This window comes from Dasypus novemcinctus, chromosome 4, assembly GCF_030445035.2.
Source record: "Dasypus novemcinctus isolate mDasNov1 chromosome 4, mDasNov1.1.hap2, whole genome shotgun sequence".
In the NCBI taxonomy this organism is placed as follows: Eukaryota; Metazoa; Chordata; class Mammalia; order Cingulata; family Dasypodidae; genus Dasypus; species Dasypus novemcinctus.
The window spans coordinates 75,086,409-75,102,623 of record NC_080676.1 but is presented as its reverse complement, the minus strand read 5'-3'; the positions used below and the strand labels follow the sequence as shown (position 1 = coordinate 75,102,623).

At 40.6% G+C, this 16,215-nt stretch overlaps 1 protein-coding gene across 2 annotated transcripts in view; it reads right to left on the bottom strand.

Annotated features, from left to right (window-relative positions):
• HEG1 (heart development protein with EGF like domains 1) overlaps nt 1–16,215 on the bottom strand; it is a 92,473-nt gene that overhangs the window by 53,450 nt on the left and 22,808 nt on the right. For both annotated transcript variants that reach the window (XM_012528029.4, XM_058295670.2), the window contains exons 2-3: nt 7,944–8,237; nt 6,097–6,378 (exon numbers count right to left, since the gene is read on the bottom strand). In XM_012528029.4, the coding sequence (XP_012383483.2) occupies nt 6,097–6,378; nt 7,944–8,237 (576 nt within the window). The remainder of the gene's footprint in view (nt 1–6,096; nt 6,379–7,943; nt 8,238–16,215) is intronic.

The following is a 16,215-nucleotide window of genomic DNA, read 5'->3' as shown; positions in this document are numbered from 1 at the left end:
AATTCCCAGCCTCGACACCATCAAGGGCCGTTTATTTCTCCCCACCTCCTGGCTACCGTAAACCTTGTTCTAAAAGCCTTCTCAACCAAACTGCATTTATTAAGTAGCAGAACTTCTGTTCAGCAGGAGATACTCATTGTTAGTCCCACCCATTAATCTGAGTTAATTCCACCCCGAAGCAAACAGGCTTGATTATTTAGCTAGCCTCCTCAGCTCTGGAGACCAGCTCTCAACCACTCATGCCGACTCCAAGGGGGCCTCAGGGGATCAAGGATCCAGGCTGGTAACAGTTTTTCTACACCTAAAGAAATGGATGTCAAAAGCCTCGAGAAGTAGATTTTACACCATCCGTCAACACATGCAGGCTGCTTTGCAGAAATATGGGTGGTTTGCTGATGGCTTCCTTCCACAAAGAACTTTCCAAAGGACACCCAAGAACTGACTTCCAAAACTGTATATTCAAATCCTCATCCCAGAGCACACTTGATTCCTAAGCCAGGAATAAATGGCAGGAAAGCTTAGCAAGTGGGCAGAAACAAGGCTGGCAAGACTCGAAGGCCAGAATGGAGGTTGTTTTTTACTTTCTTTTTAAAGGGAAAATAATAAAAAGCACTCTATACCTATCTAATGAAAGGCCTCAAGCTGTTCACTTTGACCCAGAAAAGGGAAGAAGGCAATTGTCATTATAAACAGTTTTTTGAAGCCCAGGCCTATGTGCACTTGTGACCCAGAGCACAAATAAGGATTAGATATAGTGAGAGAGGAGGAGAGAGTGCAAGAAATAAAAAGGTTCCCCTTCCTCTTATACAAACTCCAGAACCCGCTATACCTAGAACAGAGCCTGCAGCTCTAGTCACTGGACCCCAGTGAGGACAACGTAAGGACACAGGCCATCATAATCCAGTAGCTGAAATAAAGGGATAGAAAGACTTGGACACAAACGTAGAGTCTCAAGCTACCCAAACCCATCCCTCCTTAAAAGCAAAAACAAAACAAAGCAAAGCAAAGGAACAAAAACCTCTTCCACATTTATAAAAAAAAAAAAAGCAAAATAATAGCGATATGCTCTAAATCCCTAGTCAATCACTTTGGTTCCCCGGCCTAACCTCATTAGAATTATCTTCTGTACCTACTAAGTTAGAGCCTCATCAGATTGCTGCATGCTCTTGGGCATCATTTCACCCATTCAAGGTTCTCATGAAAACTCAGGGGCAGCCATGTCAGACTCAGCCAGAATTGCCCAGGCCTGTGCACTTCAGGTGATTTTATCCAACTAGTGACCACAGAAATTCTAAGTTACAAATGCTGACAGTCACAACAGGAAAATGGCTATGTTTTCCCTGACCCTGAGGACTCTGTAGAACATTGCTTCATCATCTCACCATTAGCATCTTTATTAAAAGCTACCATTTACTGACCAGTTGAGATATGCCAGGCATTGTACAAAGTGCTTTATATACATAATCTCATTGAATCACCACAGTAAAGCTATGGCATGGATGTGAATACTTCTGTAGAGCTGATGCCTCTAAATAAAAGGAGTAACTGGTCAAATTCATCTACAATCACCACTTAAGTGAGCACCTACTATAATAAATAAATATGAGGAAATTTATCACATCTCTAATCACAAGGTCAACATCATTGATCTTTTATAATTGTCCTTCCTTGCTTACTTGTATTCTTGAAGCAGCCATTTAAAAATGGGAAAACCATTCATTTGGGAATGGACACAAGCCACGTTCCCTAATCTTTATAACAGCAAGTGGAAAGAATGCCTGTTTATCTGGTACAAGTGAACAGGTCACTCTCCAGTCGCAACACAAAGCCGTGGAACCTTGGGCATGTATCAGAATGTGCATACTTGACTTACTGCTATCCAGAACTTGCCAAAAGTATAGCTGAAGCAGCTATTTGAGAATGATATGCTAAATCTACAATCATCTGAGTTTTTTATGCTCTCCTGCTTTACAAAATGAAATCACCACAAAGCAATTTACCGGAACCACATTAGCTCAGCTACTCACAGAAATACTTCCATGAGTTGAAATCCATTATTAGACCCTCGGCTCCTTTTGAGGATCTATATAAGGTATCGCCTTTTAAAGAACATTAGCACCATTTCCACCAAACAGCAATTGAGGGCATTTTCCATTATGAACCTCAATGTTCCTTATATAAATAGCCTTTTTAGACTTCATGCCCACAAAACACCTATGCCTACAGACAGAATTATACGCCTGCTTTATCTGACAATTGCATGCCCCACCCTGTTTCCCTTTGTGCCCTAGTTTCCAGGAAGCTCAGCACTAAATTTAGCGCTCAAATGTAGTCACTCACACAATTCAACATACACATCTCTTTCCTCATTCAGAAGAGAACTTTCTTCCTGTTTGTTGCTTTATTTACTCCCTCCCCCATGATCAAACAGTACAATTTTCATTATAAAAAAATATGGATTTCAAGTGGTTTCTAATCTTTTTAAAATGTGTTTTAATTGCCTGACTCTGTAGCTGTGTAAGGCCTGCAATTTGTTTTTGGAAGCAGGCAACTCCTGGTGACCCCACCCTCAGAAGAGGTTGTGCACGTCTCTATGTAGCAGAGTGAGGAGGTGAAAGGAGGCACAGAATACCAAGGTTGAGTGTGTTCAGAACAACAGATGAGCATCTAGAAGAGCATCTGGCCGAATCCCTTCACACCACGCATAGGGAACTTGTTTCTTAGCACCATTCCCCTCATGCCAGGCTCCCAGCTCACCATGCTGGAGCTTACCAAGAGAGGAGCACGGCTAATCTGACTGGTCTAAGTGCTAGGACTTTCACAGGGTCACACTTACAAGTGGATGGAGTGGCCGAGTATCAAAGGCCCAAGCCTTTCTAAGAAAAGGCTTAGAGAGAGCTGGTTGGCTGGGTCAGATCAGCTTGGGGTCTGCCTTTGACAAGTCCTGCCAGCTCTCTCTCAGCACTCTAGCCTGTGTGCCACGAGTTCCCATATCATGCAGTCAGAAAAGGGTAGTAACATCTCAAGGTTTAGATTTCAGGGGAGGTGGGAGTTATACCAGAGCTCTGTTTAGGGAGGTAGAAGGTTTAAAATGAAGCAGAACTCTGTTTCCCATGTGGTTTCAGGTTGCAGTTCCTTATGCATATCTCCTCTGGGATGCCCACAGGAGGAGGGGAGGTTGGCAGGCTGGATTTATACATTTCTGGACCCGAGTCCTCTTCAAGTATCTAAGAGGGAGGCAGGACACTATGTTGAACAGAGCACACAGTTCACCAGGAAAGAAGAGAAATGTTCATCAAAAGACTCAAGGAATGTGAAAGAAATGGTGAAACTCTCTGTGAGAGTTTGAATTTGGTGAATCCAAAAAAATTATTATATTCTTGAACTAATCCATTCCTGGGAGTGTGGGGCCCTTTTGATTGGACTTCGTCAGTGAGGTGTGACTCAGGTTGCATCTCCATCCTCTTACTGGAGCTTTAAATAAATGGAGACACAGAGAGACACACACAGAGAAAGGAAGCTGCCATTTTTACCTGGCCATGAGAGAGAGGACTTGAGGAGCGCTGGCAGCCAAAGCTTATGCAGGAGTCCCCGAGAGGCTGACGGAGCAGCTTAAGGCTGAAGAGAAAGTCTTATGGCTAATAGCCCACAGTTGAACTAGGGAAGAAGAGCAGCTGGAACTGAGAGAGGAGGCCCAGAAAGAGACAATGCCTATGCCTCATCGCCCACAGCTGAGCTATGGAATATCGTATATTCTGGAATGAAAGGCAGGGTCCTCAGCAGAGATCAGCTGCCATCTTGCCTCACTACACAACAGGACAACAGGATCACCAGTGGTTGACTGTGGTGAGAAAGCATCTCTGAGGGTGCTTTGATTTGGACTTTACATGGTCTCAGAATTATAAGATTTCCCCCTAATAAAACTTCCATCATAAAAGCCAACCCGTTTCTGGTGCTTTGCATTGGCAGTCCTGAGGTAAACTAAGACACTCTCCAGGAAAGTGGACTTGGCCCAGTGGTTAGGGCGTCCGTCTACCACATGGGAAGTCCGCGGTTCAAACCCCGGGCCTCCTTGACCCATGTGGAGCTGGCCCACACGCAGTGCTGATGCACGCAAGGAGTGCCCTGCCACGCAGGGGTGTCCCCGCGTAGGGGAGCCCCACGCGCAAGGAGTGTGCCCCATAAGGAGAGCCGCTCAGCGCGAAAGAAAGTTCAGCCTGCCCAGGAATGGCGCCGCACACACGGAGAGCTGACACAACAAGATGATGCAACAAAAAGAAACACAGATTCCCATGCTGCTGACAACAACAGAAGCGGACAAAAAAGAACACACAGCAAATAGACACAGAGAACAGACAACCGGGGGGGCGGGGGGAAGGGGAGAGAAATAAATAAATAAATAAATAAATCTTAAAAAAAGAGGACACTCTCCAAAAGTTAAAAGAATAAGGTTCAAAAAGGAACAATGCCTAAAAACATGTGACAGCCAAATCTGTTCCTTTTTCTTTTTTTTGCTTTTTTAGGAGGCACTGGGGACCAAACCTAGGACCTCCCATGTGGGAAGCAGGCGCTCAACTGCTTAAGCCACATCTGCTCCCTAAGTCTGTTTCTAATGTTGAAAAATATCATGGTGAACATACAGGAAAATCCATAAAACTGGAAACAGGCTAATTTTCAAATTACCAGAGTAACATGTTGGATTTAAATTGTAAATATTAAATGGCCCTGACCAGAATCAAAGTGTAGCTTCCTAGAAAATGCCTCCTTTCCACTATTTAGTAAAGTTGGTTGTAAATCACTGAACCACAGAACTTTGGAGCTGGAAAGGATCATAGCTTTTATTCCATCCAACAACTGTATATGAATAATTTTAAAAAGCAATCTCCTAAAAACATGAGTCATAAATTATATCGATGCCCAGTCAGCAGGAAACTGCATGTAGGGTATACGGAAGAGGAATTGGCTGCTTTAAAAATAGGCATTACAAAAAGGACCTCTGGGTTCAGTTTTTGTTTTGATGACATAAACTCAAACTCCTAGTCTTGCAAAATACTTCTAAAAACCTCTGACCTAGAAAATTTGCAAAATGGCAATCTCTAAAGCAATCTAACTCCTATGTCCCAAGAATATTTCTAACTCTGTCCTGCTCCCTGTGGCATGACAAGGACAACACAAGCAGCTCACACAGACTCTGAATAAAATCCCAGGGTAGAGAAAAGAAGGGCAGGGTTTCTAACATTCTCTGTGACCTGTGGCTGGATGTGCCCTGTGAGGGGATCCTGCCCATGTGAATCTCCATTACTCATCAACTGTACCTTGTTCAGAGGTGGTGGAAATGTAAGAGAAGTACAGACATGATCTGTGTCCTCAAGAGGATTACAATCTGTTTGGATAGATAAGGCATTAGATAACCTAGTGCCACAAGGTTTATAGCAGTCTTTAAATCATTGGGGATCAGAAGGGTTAAAAAAGGTTTCATATAAATGGATTACCAAAGCTAAGACATAAGTGATGAGAAGGAATTGGATTGGCAGAGGAGGAGAATAGGCTATAGCTGCAGTTACTAATATCAAGCCTTGCCAACGTGTACAGTGAGTATTTCATTATCAAGGTGGCACCTAGAAAAATATATCTGTATTTCTTTACCATTGAAGGAAACATTTGTGCAGTAATGAAGAACAAATAAAAGTCTAATTCTTAATCAAATGCTACAATGCTCACCATTTCATTCTCCCCAACATGCAGCCTCTTGTGTAAGAATACACAGCAGTATCACCTACTCTTTGTTGTACATTTATGTTTGTCCATGTTAGCGTAGGGCAGGAGGTTGGTGAACAGAAAGATCTAAGTAGCCACTAGGTCAACTATTACTTTCCTCCTTACACAAAGAGAATGCATTTTTAAGGTGAACTTCAACAGTGAAATGAATCATGCAGATAGTAAATTCACTCTAAATACTTGGCATCACAGAATGGCATTTACTTGATATCTTTTCCCCTTAGGCCCTGTTTTGGGTCTGTAGGTAGCTGGCTACACACATTGACTTATTCATATTTTGAATGAGGTTAGAGTTAAACTAGGGATAGAAGTACTCACGGGAAGGATGGTCTGAGGTGGGGGTATAACCCGGTGTCCTGGAAAAAGGCAGAGAAGAGAGCCCAGGTTCTGTGGAATCTCTCTCCTTGGAGAGCACAGTCTGGCCTCCCAGGGCTACAGCAGGAAAAGAGGACTGGCTTGAGAAAGTCGTGACAGCCACTTGGGGGTTCCAGGTCACTTCTTCCGGCAGGGAGCCCCAGGAGGTTCCACTCTCTGTTTGAGAAGGGGCAATTCTTTCTTCCGACTCTGAACTGCTGGTCGCCAGGTGAAGCCCTACCAAGACTAGAACCAGACAACAACAATTAAAATTCCACCAGCAGACATCCAAGTCTTTCATGGCATCAACCCCAGCCTCTGTAAAATTGTAAAGGTGGGAAGAAATTAGGGGCAGTTATTCATCTTATAAAAAATGAACTCCTGAAAGGACCACAAACAAGGACAAAGACCATTCTTATATCTCATAAACAAAGACTCTGCATGTTGTGGAGAAATTATCAGAAAAGGGTGCACTGAAGCCAAATATCAACTGATACAGAACCAGAGCTCAACCTGTAAGCATCATGCCTCATCACCCACATTCCGCAAGGCTGGCCCCAGGGTTTTCTTGAATTCAACATAAATTAAATTCTCTCTGCATGCCCAGTGAAACTAGGCAGCAACATGTGCAGAGTTTCTAAGCTCTATATCCATCATTCAAGGAGGAACACAAAATACCATCCGATGTACTCTTCACAGACGTGAGCCCCCCCAACCTCCTGTCACGAGGGCATCCAGGCCGTGAGTAGGTCCCTTGACCCACCCCATCCTCTCCATCCCACTGTCACAAGGCTCTACCTCGGCACCTCATGTCTGGGCTTCAGTGTCTGTCTGGTGGACCCACTCACTCCAGATTCCTTTCCCCAGACAGCTTGTATGTGCCTGCCTGGAGACTCCACCCCCAAATCATTTTAATCATGTCACTCCCTCATCAAATCTATGCTGTCAGGTTTCCAAAGTCCTCCATGATTATCCCTGACCCCATCCACACACCTGCTCCTCAACTCAATGTCGATCGGGTGCCCTCCTCTGAGGAAGGCTGTGGGCCTTGCTGCCCCACAGAAAGGCTGCACTTCTTCCTCTCCTCTGTATATTCACTCATATTATCCGGGTTTCCCATTCCTCAGACAGCCCCCTCACCTCATTCAGATACACAGAGTAAGGCTCAAATTCCATCTCCGAAACCTGTCAGCTGTCTGACTTACACAGGTTGGGTTAATTAACTTCTCTGAGTTTCAGTTTCCAGATTTCTAAAATGAGAATATGACCTCTCAGGCTTTCTGTGACAGCTGATATAACAGACCTGTTGGTATTGAGTAGGTACCTATCCAGTGCTAATTTTCTTTGTTTTCCCTTCCTCAATCAAATATTACCCATTGAGCCCCAGTTTCTTCTTGAAACTCTTTACCAAAAATGGAAAATGACCCAGCTGTGTAGATATTAGCAAGAAAAACTATTTGTGCCAAATCAACACAAACAAAACCTAAGCCTAGCTGTCTTTCCCAGCCACCCATCCCACCAGACTCGGTACCGCTGAGATCTTAGTGTGTGACAGGATCCTGGATGAGGTTTGGACTCACACTGGCCATGGGACATTGATTCTTTCAGCAAATCTGCACCCTCATCTGGTCCGTATTTACAACTCAATTAACCACAGCATGTCACAAACAGAGCCTGAGCCACTGGTCTGATCCAACCCAGTCTGAGACCCATGGATGGATGCAGCATTCAGAATGGAGTGGGGAGAGGCTGGGGAATGTTTTCCATGAGTAAATATACATGAGGAAATGAACGGCATTGCAAAATCTCACCTGAGGTGTTGCTCTGGGAAGTCAGAGCTGTTGCTATTTCTGGGGAGTACCCGCTAGGGGAAATAGTGAAATTTGTTCCACTTAGAGAGTCATTTCTTCCTCCAGCATCTGTTGTTCCAAGTAGTGGAGTAAAGTCTTCTGGAACACTGGAAGAAGCATGGCTCTTTCTCGGGGTCTGAATCATCACACCCTCTTTGGAGGCTATGGCTGAAAGGCTCACTTGATCCTGATAAAAGGTGATGTTTTCTATGTGGGGTTCAGTGTTACTTTCTGGCCAATGGTTCCTTACAGGACCTAAAACAATAAGAAAAGGGATCAGTGAGAACTGGCTGGCTTCTAAAAAGAAAAGTAAATCTTCAGAAATGACCCCATGAGCAAATATTATCAGTAAAGAAGCAAATTGAAGTCAAATAATACCGCCTTTTTTTTAATCCCACATTAGTTAAACTTAAAGTCCAGTGGAAGAAATTATGAAGCAACAAAGTATGGGATTAAATTTTAAAACAAATGATGAAAACGATAGAAAGAGGTAATTGTGGGGCTCAGGAATCTGTGGCATCTGGGCAGGCCCAGAAAGGAACGTGGAGGAGGGACGTCAGATCAGCGTACAGGAACTCACTTCACCAGAGCCAAGGCAGGGAACTGCACCTTGCAGGGTGCGAGGAGGGCGAAAGCTGGCAGCGCTCAATCCTGACACCTACCTTGTAGATAGGAAGTGACATGCACAAAATCTGGTAAACACTGGCAATATTATTAAAGACTCAAAATCGGAAATACTTTTGATGCAATATTTCAGTTTCATGGAATTTATCCTGAGAAAACATTCAAGAATACAGACAAAGATTTAATCGAATGGATGTTCCTTACAGCAGGAAGGAGGAGGAGGAGGAGGAGGAAAAGGAAGAGAAATAACCAAAAAACCCTACAGCAGGTGATAGATCACATCAGTTATGATACATCTATGTGAAAGGGTAATATGTGATCATTAAAAATGATGTTACAGAAGGATAAAGAAAGTCTTGGAATTAAAGCAGAGGCTTTGCTAACCTTTCCCACAACCCTACTGCTGTGAGGGGAGCCAGCCTGCACTCGCATTGAGGGCCCCTGTCCCTGTCCAGGAGGAAGCAGAGCCACACCTGTGCACATACTGGGCTGACTATGTCAGTGTCAGTATATCAGGTGGCAGCCTGAAAAACTGAACCAGGAAACTACTCTCTGGCCTGCACTCCAAGATTTGCCCTTCTGGCAGAAGCAGTTGCTTACAGTAAAAGCAGTGTAAGACACAAAAGTCAAAGCGGTCTGGGACAAAGGATTATCTACATAAAGTCATACAATACAGCACCAGGAGGAAGAGACAGAAAGCCTATTTCACAGGAAGAAGATGAGGTATTAAAATTAAATAGGGGAATTGCTAAGGTCTCCAGAAAGTAAGTCCAGGGAGAGGACCCTGTACTTCATGTTCATCTCAGGCTCATCTTCTTGATAGATAGGCTAAACTTTGAGGGAGAGGACCAGCCAAAACAGGGCAAATTTGTGAAGGGTGTGAAAGATGTTTTTTTTGTGTGTGTGTCTTGGTTTGTCTGTGTTATCTCTTAACACTCAAGAAAATATCACCACCTGGACACAAACTTAAGGAATAGACAGCTTAGGGACAAATTCCAGAGTCAACACATTAAAAACTAAAAACATACATCATGCAATAAAAAATTATAAGACAAACAGAGGCATAGGAAATGATAGCCCAAAGGAATGAGATAAAAATCCAGACCATCGAAGAAGAAGTCCAGATATTGAACGAAGAAGTCCAGATATTGAACATATAGGACAAATACTATTTAAAAAATGAACCTCAATATGCTAAAGGAGATAAAGGAAAACACAGAAAAAGAAGTAAAAGGTATCAAGAAAGCAATGAATTAATTATATGGCAATTGCAATAAAGAGACAGAAATTTTAAAAAGGAGCCAAACAGAAATATTGGAGTTGAAGGCCAAAATAACTAAAATGAAGAATTCCCTAGAGGGATTTAACAGCAGATTAGAGCTGGCAGGAGAAAGAATCAGTGAACTCGAAGACAAGATAATTGAAATGATTCAGTCTTAGGAGCTGAAAGAAAAAAAGAACTTAAAAGAACACAAACAGAACCAATACATATATGTGCAATTCATAATACATATATTGGTATGCTTGACCTGTAGGACACTGCTAAGCATACTAATATATGCATTATGGGAGTCCCAAAAGAAGAAGAAAGAGAGAAAGGGGCAGAAGGAATAAAAAGCAATGATGGCAGAAAACCTCAGAATGTAACAAAAGTTGTGAATATGCATGTTCAAGAATCCCAGTAAACACCAAACAGGATAAACTTGAAAAGAATCATGCCTAGACACATGGAAGTCAAATTGTGGAATGCCAAGGGCAAGGAGAGAATTCTGAAAGCTGACAGAGAAAAGTGATGTGTTATGTACAAGGCAGTCCCAACAATTTTAAATGATTTCTCATCAGAAATACTGAAGGTAAGAAGGCAGTGGAACAAAATATTTAATGTACTGAAAGAAAACAACAGCAAACCAAGATTTTTATACTCAGCAATATTGTCTTTCACAAATGAGGGAGAGATTAAGACATTCAAAGAATAACAAAAGCCAGGGGACTTTTCACCACTATACAAATAATGCAAAAGTGTGTCCTTCAGACTGAAAGGAAAGGACACTAGAAGGTGGACTGAAAGGGTATAAAGAAATAAAGACCTCTGGTAAAGGAAACCATATGACTATAAATGCCAGCTCTACCATATTGTATTTTTTGGTATGTAACTTCGTTTTTTACTTCTTACAGGATATAAAATTCAAATGCATAAAAAGTAATGATAAAACTATGATTTTGGAATACAATGTATAAAGATATAATTTGTAACAAGTATAACAAAAGGTGGAGGAATGCGGGGGTATAGAAACAGGGTATGTCTATGTTATGGACGTTGTTACTACATAAAATATGTTACAGATTGAGCATGTAAAATTTAAGCCCAATGGGAACCACAAAGAAAAATACATGAAAAATATATACAGAAAAGATGAGAAGATACTCAAAATGGTACAATATAAAAAATCAATAAATATAAAATTAGGCAAATAGCAAAATGGCAGAAGATATGTCTATATTATCAGTAGTTACTTTAGATATAAATGGATTAAAGTCACCAGTCAAAATGCAGAGATTGGCAGAATATATATAAAAGCATGACTCAACTATATGCTGTTTGCAAGAGAATTACCTTAAATGCAAAGCCCCAAGTTGGTTGAGTGAAAGGATGGAAAAAATAAACCATGCACATACTAAAGAAAAGAAAGATCGATTTTTAGTATCTTGATACTAATATCAGATGAAGTAGACTTTAATTCAAAAAATTTTATGAAGCACAAAAAGTTCATTATACTGGTAAAGGGGTGAATTCAACAAAAAGATATAACAATTATAAAAATACATGCACCTAACAGCAGAGCCCCAGAATATATGAAGTAAATAGTGACATATTTGAAGACAGAAATAGGAAGTTCTACATTAATAGTAGGAGAATTCAATATACCACTTTCAGTAATGGACAGAACATCTAGAAGGAAGATTAATACGGAATTAAAAGATTTGAATGATACACCTAATAGACATATAAAGAACACTTCACCCAATAGCAGCAGGATACACATTCTTCTGTAGCACACATGGATCATTCTCTGGGATAGACCACATATTAGGTCATAAAACAAGTCTCAATAAATTAAAAAATATTGAAATTATACATTGTATTATCTCTAACCACAATGCCAGAAACAACAGAGGGATAACTGGAAGATGCACAAATATGTGGAAATTAGCAACGCACTCTTTTATTTCATTATTTTTGAGGTACTGGGGCAGAAGATTGAACTGGGACCTCATATGTGGGAAGCTGGCACTCAACCACTGAGCCACATCGGCTCCCCTGAGTTAGTTTTATCATTTGTTTGCTGTTTGTTTTTTTGTTTATAGGAGGCACCGGGGACTGAACCTGAAACCTCCCATGTGGGAAGCAGGCACTCAAATGCTTGAACTACATCCATTTCCAAACAATGCACCGTTAAACAGCCAATGGGTCAAAGAATTAGGGCATGTCTTGAGGTAAGTGAAAATAAGACACACGATCACACGATAATACCAAAACTTATGGAATGCAGTAAATGTGGTGCTTAAAGAGAATTTATAGTTCTAACAGCTAATATTTTAAAAAAAGAAAGATATCAAATCAGAGATCTAACTTCACAAATGGGGCCTCTAGTAAAAGAGCTCACCCAAAGTGAGCAGAAGGAAGGTAATAAGATTGGAGCAGAGATGAATGAAATAGAGAATACAAAACACTAGAGAGAATTAACGAAACCAAAAGTTGATTCTTTGAAAAGATTAATAAAATTGACAAAATGTTAGCTAAATGACAAAGAAAAATAGAGAGAGGATAAAAAGAACCAAATTCAGAAGTCAAAGGGGAGGCAATACTACCAACCTCACAGAAATAAAAAGGATTATAAGAGGATACTATGAACAACTGTATGCCAACAAGTTAGATTACCTAGATGAAACAGACAAATTCCAAGAAACATACAAACTATCTATACTGATTCAAGAAGAAATAGATCAGAAAAGAGACCATCTACAGACAATTAACTTTTGTCAAGATGCTAAGTCCACTCAATGAGGGAAAGAACAGTTCTCCAACAAACGGTGCTGGGAAACCTAGACAGCCATATACATAAGGTAGACTCCTACTTCATACCATAAACAAAAATTAACTCAAAATGGATAAAAAACTTAAGTATAAAAGTCAAAATTGTAAGACTCCTTGAAGAAAACATAGAGAATCATCTTCAGGACCTTGTGTCAGACAATGGTTTCTTAGACTTTACACCAAAAGCATGTGCAACAAAAGAAAAATAGATAAATAAGACTTCGACAAAACTTTAAACTTTTATGCAAAGGGCCTCATCATGAAAAATAAAATAGAAAACCTAAAACTGGGAGAAAATATTTGAAACCACTTATCTGATAAGGGCTTAATATCCAGAATATATAAGAAATCCTACAATTCAGCAACAAAAGGACACACAACCTAATTTTAAAATGGGCAAAAGGCTTAAATAGACATTTCTTCAAAAAAGACATACAAATGGCCAAAAATTGTACATGAAAAGACATTCAACATTGTTGCCATTAGGGGAATATACATCAAAACCATGAGATACCATTTCACACTAATGGCCACTACTGAAAAAGAAAAAAATCAGGAAATAAGAAGTGTTGGAGTGGATGTGAAGAGACAGAAACACTTGTTCATTGTTGTTAGAATGTAAAAAGGTGTAGCCACTGTGGAAAACAATTTGGTGTTCCTCAGAAAGTTAAGTATAGAATTAGCATATGACCCAGCAATCCCATTCTAGGTACATACCCAAAAGAATTGAAAATAAGGACTCGAACAGCTATTTACACACTAATGTTCATAGTGGCATTATTCACAATTGCCAAAAGATGAACGCTATCCAAGTGTTTGTCAACCAATGAATGGATAAACAAAATGACACATTCAATGTAATATTTTTTTTTAAGATTTATTTTTTATTTATTTCTCTCTACCCCACCCCTGCCCCCTCCCACCCCTCCAGCTGCTCTCTGTGTCCATTTGCTGTGTGTTCTTCTGTGACCGCTTCTATCCTTATCAGTGGCACCAGGAATCTGTTTGTTTTTGTTGTTGTTGCGTCATCTTGCTGCATCAGCTCTCTGTGTGTGCGGCACCATTCTTGGGCAGGCTGCACTTTCTTTTGCACTGGGCAGCGCTCCTTACGGGAGGTACTCCTTGCCCGTGGGGCTCCCCTATGCAGGGGACAACTCTGTGTGGCATGGCACTCCTTACGCGCATCAGCACTGTGCATGGGCTAGCTCCACACGGGTCAAGGAGGCCCGGGGTTTGAACCGTAGACCTCCCATACAGTAGGCAGATGCCCTATCCATTGGGCCAAATCCACTTCCTCCACTGTAATATTATTTAGCCAAAAAAGGAATGAAGTTCTGATACATATAACAATATGGATGAACCTTGAAACATAATGTTAAATGAAATAAACCAGATACAAAAGGACAAATACTATTTGATCAGTGCTAAGAGATATATAATGTGAGCCACAAATGCAAGCTACACAGGTAACTTAAAATTTTCTAGTAGTTACATTTTAAAAAGCAAATACAGGTGAAATTAATTTTAATAAGTATTTTATTTAATCCAACATATCCAAAATATTTCAAAATGTAATCAATATAATAATTATTGAGATATTGCACATCTTTTTTGGGGGGGTTAAAATCTTCAAAATCCAATGTGTATTTTACAATTCTGACGACATATTTGAACTGCTCAGTAACCAAATGTGGCCAGTGGCTACCAAATTGGAGAATTCAGTTCTAGATCAATGGTTCTCAACGTTTTCCCCACTATGGTCTACTCTTTCTAGAGCCAGTGGCTCACCTGTTATACGGGGAAGGAGTGATTAGAAAAACTTTCAATAAGTGATTTAAAAATTTACTAAGCAGAATAATCCACCACCACCCCCAATCCTTTGATAATTACTGTTGTTGATGTCTCATATTCTGCTTCCTGTAGGTGATCATTAATAGAAGCTTCCTGGAGGGGAAGGAAAGTTGTCCAGATACCTGGGCCTCTATGGCCCAGTTCCAGATAGGCAAGGCCCACACTAAGCTATATGTGGAATGTAGAGGAATGTTTCTAGGGGCAGTCACAAAGTCCTTCAGTTCAACTTGAAACCCTGAGGTTATGGACAGCAGTGACCCACAGGGCATGTTCCCTTTGATCTTTCTATCTGAGTTGCAGAGGCTCCTCACCCATAGGAGAAGGTAAAAACATTTGGAGGACTACTCTCTATCCTCTTGGTTAACTGGCCATAAGGTGAGAAATTATACTCAAAGGAAGTCAGAAAAAAGTGATTGTGGGAAGGCAGAAAGGACTCCAAACCCATGCTCCAAACCTGGCAATCCATAAGCAAAGGAAAGGAAATGGAATTTAGTTCTATTCCAGACTTCAGACAAATGTGAGACTTGGCCATTGGTAAGTGTGTCTGGGTCTTTGAGGAAACAGTGATGTCCCCTTTTTCAGGAAACAAGACATGGAAGTCCTAGATCCCAGCGGTCTCAGGGAATTCTACTACAGATTCTAAGAGTAAAAGAACACGCAGACCTAACATTGAGCCATGTTCTCTTCCTGGAATGATAACTAAAGATGTAAGGGAGAAAATATTATACCATAAATAAAGTTAAAACAAACAATAGTTCTGCAGTATCCTGAATAATGCTATCACTGAAAACAATTGAAAATGCTGAATAATGTACTTTTTAAAAGTATTTCTAACTGCATTGTTGAGCTCTCAAGTAAGTATGGAATGAAATCTTTTGAGGCCAAAAATGAACCAAGAGCAAGAGTTTGGAAAGGTGAGGTAATTCTGAAGCTGGCAGCTGCTCTGGGGGCTTCTGCTCAACCTTTGTGACCTTGAATTTCTGTTCTGATGGCCATGAGGATGCAGGAGATGGGAGACAAAATTTTCAAGGAGGGAGTCTAAAAAGAAACTCCTGTAGGAAGCTGGGATCCAAAGGTCTATACCTTGGACGTAAGATGAATAGAAACAAACTTGCCCTGCAGAAGGAGACAGCAAGAAAACCTGGCCCTTCTTCAATTTTGGTTTTAAGTGAAAGAAAAAACTAATCTCGTTCAAGAATTTATAACCATAAATCTAGCCCTCGTGTGGGTGAGCAGCACAAATTCACATAGCCTGTATAATCTGAACCTAAGCCTATTATGTATTTAAAAGTGATCTTAAACCTTATGAATATACTAAAACCACTGAATTATGTATTTATTCTAAAAGGTTGAATTTTATGGTATGTGAAATACATTTCAAATATACATATATATGTATATGTATGTATATATATGTATATATACATATCACACATACATACATCCTGTTACTAATGGGGGCAGGGGAGTGGTCCTGGTAGGCAGTGCAGAAAACAAGGCAATTCCTCTCCAGCTGAACACAACTTCAACCAAATTTTATTTACTGATAAAATTATAAGGAATAAAAGATGACAGCTAAAAATCACAAAATATATGTGGAAACAAGACACCCATAAGCAAAAGTGACAAACTACAGAAAGCAAAATTAGATAGTTAAAGACT